Here is a 7,500-nt window from a genome sequence, read left to right as displayed (position 1 = left end):
CACACACACACGCACGCACCGACATACAGCCACGCGGCGACACACAAACACATACACACAAACACAGACACACACACAAGCACACAAAAAACAAACCCACACACTCACCCACTGACCAACGCACCAACGCACAAAGCCCTTCCGGACCAGACAGACACTCAACCCCCCCCCCAATGCACAAATGTACCACTCAGACACACACGCATTGATATTGAAATATTGATATGTCTGAGGTTATCCATATTTAAGGTATGAACTCACCAAACTAACCCCGCATCAGAGTCCATCATGTCTGGGTTCCATTGGCCTCGCGTCCTACTCCCTACACAGTGTACATTATATAGGACACTACCAAGGGAACAAGCAGGACCACACACTAATAATGCTCCAGAAATGGAACATCGTGTTTGCCAACATAAACTACAAAGTGAATTATTATCAAAATAAAGTAGTGCACTAGGAATATTGAAAACGAAATAATAGTGGCACCCTAAACATTATTTAAATAGTTTAAATAGTGCATTATTAGGGAACGAGTGGCCCATTCCGACCATACCCCGGAACAGTGAGGACACCTAGCGGAGTGACGGGGTACTGCATCCGGCCTCTCTGAGGACAACTAGCGGAGTGACGGGGTACTGCATCCGGCCTCTCTGAGGACACCCAGCGGAGTGACGCGGCCGTCGAGAATAAAACGTGTTTTTCTAAAAACTATAAGTGGCTTCTACTGGAGCATAAACCATTGATTCACGATATGACGGCTCGAGGTAAGTATATCTGGGATGGTTGCGACATCATGGCTAGTAATCAAAACTTTTATAAAGAATATGATTGGGATTTTCATATCCGGATCCACACTGCTCGCGCTCCATTTAGTCTGTTTCTGTTTCCATGACAACCCATGACTGACCTGCTGCGTTAATGCTACACCTACGACTACTACATACTATACTACTATAATACTTCTACCTTATTATAATACCACTCGGCTACTATATTGTAATTGTATTACTATACTAGTGGCATTACTATATTATCACATTATACTATTACTACTATACTACTAACCCTACACCATAACTGATACATTATAAATAATATAACTACTTTACTACTACATTATAATATATCACTAGACTAGTTATACGATACAATTATGGTTATAAATACAAACAAAGTGGTTCAGCCAGTAGCAGACTGGATAAACTGGGCAGCAGCCAGTATAACCAGTAGCAGACTGTGGTGGAACGGGCCAGCAGCCAGTAGAACCAGTAGCAGACTGGTTAAACTGGGCAGCTGCCAGTAGAACCAGTAGCAGACTGGTTGAACTGGTAAGCACTCTACCCACAGAGGGGTCTGTGGTTCACATGAATCGCAGGCCTAGAAAACAGCCCATGGTTCTCAGATCTTTAACTACAACTAAAACCTGCAGTCAAAACTATAATCTTTAACTATATTCTGTGTCAGTCGTATCAATCAGTGTGTTCGTGTGTGTGTGTGTGTGTGTGTGTGTGTGTGTGTGTGTGTGTGTGTGTGTGTGTTTTTGTGTGCGTGTTCGTGTGTGTATTTCCATTTTAGGAAACATGACAACCATAGGAATTCCAAGTATGTTTTATTACCGTAGCATTTTGAGCTGATTCTGAGCTGTATGAATAGAAACAGTATTCTACTGATAGAGACAGTTCTATCATCAATACAACATCATTAACCCCAGTAGAAGGGTCGCATTTACTCTATAATCTACCTGGAATGTGAATAAATAAGTTCATTGTTTTAGACATGTCTGTACAGAGCCTGGGTAGCAGAAGACCGGTGTGTGCATGGATGGTAGATCGTAAGTGTAAAGTAGGTTCCATTTTACAAGTCTACCTGTAGAAGTATGCATGTTACAAGTCTAGGTGTTGGAAGTATGCATGTTAGAGGTAGACATGTAGAAGTGTAAAAGTTAGAAATCTACATGTAGAAGTGTACATGATAGAAGTATACACGTAGAATTGTAAATGTTAGAAGTGTATGTAGAAATATACATGTAGAAGTATACATGTTCGAAATCTACATGTAGAATAGTACATGTAGAAGTCAAAATGTTGGCTATCTACATGTATATTTCAAGTCAACATGTGTGTACAAAGTATACATGTTGAAGTCTAAATTAACATTCATGGTCTAAATGTATAAACAACCATTGCTTTCAACAAAAAGTACAGAAAAATAATAGATATGTTTCAAAATAAAAACTCTATTTAAATGGAGAGCCAATACCAATTAAAACTAGATATTGAATTATCAAAAGATTTAAGATAAGTTTTTGCTGACCAAACTTTAAAACATCTTCATGTTGGAATTAAAGGACAGAGACAGAGCAAGAGATAGAAAGAGAGAGCGAGAGCGAGAGCGAGAGCGAGAGCGAGAGAGAGAGACAGAGAGAGAGAAGAGAGAGAGACTATTGTTTACAATGCAGAGAGAGAGAGGGAGAGAAAGAGACTACTGTTAACAATGCAGAGAGAGAGAGAGAGAGAGAGAGAGAGAGAGAGAGAGAGAGAGAGAGAGAGAGAGAGAGAGAGAGAGAGAGAGAGAGAGAGAGAGAGAGAGAGAGAGAGAGAGAGAGAGAGAGAGAGAGAGAGAGAGAGAGAGAGAGAGAGAGAGAGAGAGAGAGAGAGAGAGAGAGGGGGGGGGGGTGTATTGTGTGCGGGGTGTAGCCCCGGTATGTTCCACACCAAAACAAGGCACTTGATCAGAGATTAAGGAAGAGCTGGTATCAGTAACAACAAGAAGCCCCCCTCACACTGGTGTCACCATGTTACAAGTAGTAATGGTATCATGTAACTAGTAGTACTGGTATCATCATGTAACTAGCAGTACTGGTATCATGTAACTAGCAGTACTGGTATCATCATGTAACTAGCAGTACTGGTATCATGTAACTAGCAGTACTGGTATCATGTAACTAGCAGTACTGGTATCATCATAGCAATAGTATTAGTAGATAAAACCTGTACTAGTAGTACAGTTTTTTTCACTTTACTAGTTGAAGTAACTAGTACTAGTGTAGATAAGGATATTTGTAGAAAGAGACAAAGCAAGGGAATCAAAAATACGGTTCTGGTAAATCTGAAGGAGGTCAAGACAAAACAACCGATGGTAAGGGTATTAATTATTTAAAAATATTCTAATTTATATCCAGAGTTGACCCAGGGGGAGTGGCCTAAGGGGCAGGGGCCCCCAGGGGGTGTGGCCTCAGGGTAAGGGCCCCAGGGGGTGTGGCCTCAGGGTAAGGGCCCCAGGGGGAGTGGCCCCAGGGCCAGGCTCCTGTTCAGATGGTCCCCTGCGCTGACCGATAGCCAATCAGCAGCCTCCTCCTCCTCCTCCTCCTCCTCCTCCTCCTCCATCTCCATCATCAGTTAGTCCCGGGACCCTTCTGGGCGCCCCTCCTCAGCCTCTCCGTCAGAGAGCTCCTGACCGCCGTCTGCACCACCTTCTGCACCACCTTCTGCTCCTCCTCCTCCTCCCTCCGCGCCGCGCCTCCTGCTGCTCCCGCAGTCAGGCTGCGGGCCGAGCGGTGGACCTCGGAGGGGTCGTCGGGGGCGACCGGCCGCGGGGCGGGGTAGTTGGGCTGGTAGTACTCAGAGGGGTAGCCCCCCCCCCCGTAGCGGTAGGGGTCCTCCACGTCCGCCTCCTCGTAGTTCTGGAAGGAGCTGGAGGGGAGCTGGACTGCAGGGACATCGGCGGAGTCAGACAGCTCCTCCTCGCCTCCCCCCTCACCCCCCCAGTCCTCCTCGCCCCCCTCCGGGTCTGGACGCCATGGCCCTGCCCCGGCAACCAGGACGCCAGGCAACCAGACAGGTAACCAGGTCACCAGGCAACCAGACAGGTAACCAGGCAACCAGACAGGTAACCAGGTCACCAGGCAACCAGACAGGTAACCAGGCAACCAGACGGGTAACCAGGTCACCAGGCAACCAGTTAGGTAACCAGGCAACCAGACGGGTAACCAGGTCACCAGGCAACCAGTTAGGTAACCAGGCAACCAGACGGGTAACCAGGTCACCAGGCAACCAGACAGGTAACCAGGTCACCAGGCAACCAGACAGGTAACCAGGCAACCAGACGGGTAACCAGGTCACCAGGCAACCAGACAGGTCACCAGGCAACCAGACAGGTCACCAGGCAACCAGACAGGTAACCAGGTAACCAGACAGGTAACCCGACAACGAGGAAACCAGACAATCAGGTAGCCAGGTGACGAGGTGACGAGGTAACCAGACAGGTAACCAGGTCACCGGCAGGTCAGTCAGAACCCAGGCCACCAATGGCCCCCAGTTCACGGCAGAGCCCAGCGTTTGGGTGGATCGGGGTTTTGATTGGGCGGCGGGCAGCGGGCGGGGCATGAGCAGGGAGGATATCGAGGAAAGATTGAGAAAATACAGAGGACAAAAGGTACCATGGTTAGCATCAAGTGTGAGAAAAGGTAATATTATGGGGTGTACAAGCACTAGCTGGGGTTTAACAGTATATAACATGTGAGCTTTAGTGTGTTTACCCAGTCAGTACTGTGTCTAGGCGGTCAGTACTGTGTCTAGACGGTCAGTACTGTGTCTAGACGGTCAGTGCTGTGTCTAGGTGGTCAGTGCTGTGTCTAGACGGTCAGTACTGTGTCTAGGCGGTCAGTACTGTATCTAGACGGTCAGTACTGTGTCTAGGCGGTCAGTACTGTGTCTAGACGGTCAGTACTGTGTCTAGACGGTCAGTACTGTGCCTAGGCGGTCAGTACTGTGTCTAGACGGTCAGTACTGTGTCTAGTGACGGTCAGTACTGTGTCTAGACGGTCAGTACTGTGTCTAGGCGGTCAGTACTGTGTCCAGACGGTCAGTACTGTGTCTAGGCTGTCAGGACTGTGTCTAGGCGGTCAGGACTGTGTCTAGAAGGTCAGGACTGTGTCCAGACGGTCAGTACTGTGTCTAGGCTGTCAGTACTGTGTCTAGGCGGTCAGTACTGTGTCTAGGCGGTCAGTACTGTGTCTAGGCGGTCAGGACCGTGTCCACACGGTCAGTACTGTGTCCAGACGGTCAGTACTGTGTCTAGGCTGTCAGTACTGTGTCCAGACGGTCAGTACTGTGTCTAGGCTGTCAGTACTGTGTCCAGACGGTCAGTACTGTGTCTAGGCTGTCAGTACTGTGTCCAGACGGTCAGTACTGTGTCTAGGCTGTCAGTACTGTGTCCAGACGGTCAGTACTGTGTCTAGGCTGTCAGTACTGTGTCCAGACGGTCAGGACTGTGTCTAGGCTGTCAGTACTGTGTCTAGGCGGTCAGGACTGTGTCTAGGCTGTCAGTTCTGTGTCCAGACGGTCAGTACTGTGTCTAGGCGGTCTGTAGTGTGTCTAGGCGGTCAGTACTGTGTCTAGGCGGTCAGGACTGTGTCTAGGCAGTCAGGACCGTGTCCAGACGGTCAGTACTGTGTCTAGGCTGTCAGTACTGTGTCCAGATGGTCAGTACTGTGTCTAGGCGGTCAGTACTGTGTCTAGACGGTCAGTACTGTGTCTAGGCTGTCAGTACTGTGTCCAGATGGTCAGTACTGTGTCTAGGCAGTCATGGGACAGTGGTTGGGTTTGGGTGAGTAGAGACGAAAGAGGTAGAAAGGAGAGGAGTAGAGAGGAGAGGAGTAGAGAGGAGAGGAGTAGGAGTCTCCAACATGCAGAGTGACCCACTGGTAGAGCATGCTGGGGGCTAGCTAGCTAATATCCGTTAACAGGTGAGCTAACAGGTGACAGGTAAATCACAACTGAACTCATGCAAGATTCAAAACAAGGAGCAGCCCGCTATCTGAGAACATGTGTAGAAACCCTGCATGGGGGACCCTCAATGTCAATCACATTTAGAATCGGGAGAAATATCGACCCCCCCGAAAAGAAAATCCCCGTTATGAAGGCGTCTCCACGGTGACGACGTCCAGTACGTTGCCATGGTTGCAGTGCCGTGCCATTGTTCAACTTGGAGCCAAAGGGTTCTGGGTTCAGACCGCCTGACGTGCCTAGCCGGGACCTGACCCTGGCCTGGGGCTGATAGGACCATGGAGCATGTTGGCTAGCATGAGGCTATAGCATGTTGGCTAACATGATGCTATAGCATGTTGGCTAGCATGAGGCTATAGCATGTTGGCTGACATGATGCTATAGCATGTTGGCTGACATGATGCTATAGCATGTTGGCTGACATGATGCTATAGCATGTTGGCTGACATGATGCTATAGCATGTTGGCTGACATGATGCTATAGCATGTTGGCTGACATGATGCTATAGCATGTTGGCTGACATGAGGCTAAAGCATGTTGGCTGACATGATGCTATAGCATGTTGGCTGACATGATGCTATAGCATGTTGGCTGACATGATGCTATAGCATGTTGGCTGACATGAGGCTATAGCATGTTGGCTGACATGATGCTATAGCATGTCGGCTAACACGAGGCTATAGCATGTTGGCTCACATGAGGCTATAGCATGTCGGCTAACAAGAGGCTATAGCATGTTGGCTCACATGAGGCTATAGCATTTTGGCTAACATGAGGCTATAGCAAGTTGGCTAGCAAGAGGCTATAGCATGTTGGCTAACATGAGGCTATAGCAAGTTGGCTATCAAGAGGCTATAGCAGGTTTTTTTTCATGAAAAACAGTCATGTGAGCAAATGTGCTACATAGCCATTAACATTAAAGAATGTTTGCTAACATGAGCTAGCATTGATTACATAGCGTTGACATACATAGCATGTTTGCTAAACGATGACATGGCATGTTTGCTAACATGACAATATATGATGCTATAGCATGCAGGCCGACATGATGCTATAGCATGTTTGCTAAACGATGAAATGCCATGTTAGCTAACACAAAGATATAGCATTGTTGTGTCATTCAACTTGCAGAGCCTAACATTTCCCACATTTTGAAATCTGATCTTTCAGATTTCGGGACATTTGCTCCATCGTTAGAGATGGTGGTAGTTAGGGCTGTGATGGGCTGGGATTAATCTGTCTTCTGGAGGTCAGAACCCAACCCTTCACAGTGAACTCCGTCCCAGATTCTCATGCAGAGGAGAATCCACAAGATTCAGGACACCAACAACAGTCTATAACAGCAGGTTATGGTTCTATACCCTGGTTGATAGGGGTCTATACCCTGGTTGATAGGGTTCTATACCCTGGTAGATAGGGTTCTAAACCCTGGCTGATAGGGTTCTATACCCTGGTTGATAGGGTTCTATACCCTGGTTGATAGGGTTCTATACCCTGGTTGATGACAGCAGGGTTGGGGTTCTATACCCTGGTTGATGACAGCAGCGTTGGGGTTCTATACCCTGGTTGATGACAGCAGCGTTGGGGTTCTATAACCTGGTTGATAGGGTTCTAAACCCTGGTTGATGACAGCAGGGTGAGGGTTCTATACCCTGGGGGGGTTGGGGTACGTACCTCCTACGTTGTAGCCCATGCAGGCGTTCTGGTCGC

At 47.8% G+C, this 7,500-nt stretch overlaps 1 protein-coding gene across 1 annotated transcript in view; it reads right to left on the bottom strand.

Annotated features, from left to right (window-relative positions):
• Nucleotides 1–3,018: 3,018 nt before the first annotated feature.
• col14a1b (collagen, type XIV, alpha 1b) overlaps nucleotides 3,019–7,500 on the bottom strand; it is a gene marked incomplete at its 5' end in the record, with an annotated part of 16,982 nt that continues 12,500 nt past the window's right edge. Inside the window, 2 exon segments of the mRNA XM_030346583.1 lie at nucleotides 3,019–3,711; nucleotides 7,465–7,500. The exon segment at nucleotides 7,465–7,500 is cut by the window's right edge and continues 120 nt beyond it. Of these exon segments, the coding sequence (XP_030202443.1) occupies nucleotides 3,398–3,711; nucleotides 7,465–7,500 (350 nt within the window). The 3' untranslated portion in view covers nucleotides 3,019–3,397.

This window comes from Gadus morhua, chromosome 22 (assembly GCF_902167405.1).
Source record: "Gadus morhua chromosome 22, gadMor3.0, whole genome shotgun sequence".
NCBI lineage: Eukaryota > Metazoa > Chordata > Actinopteri > Gadiformes > Gadidae > Gadus > Gadus morhua.
The sequence above is the reverse complement of the archived record's forward strand: the minus strand, read 5'-3'. Positions and strand labels throughout refer to the sequence as shown.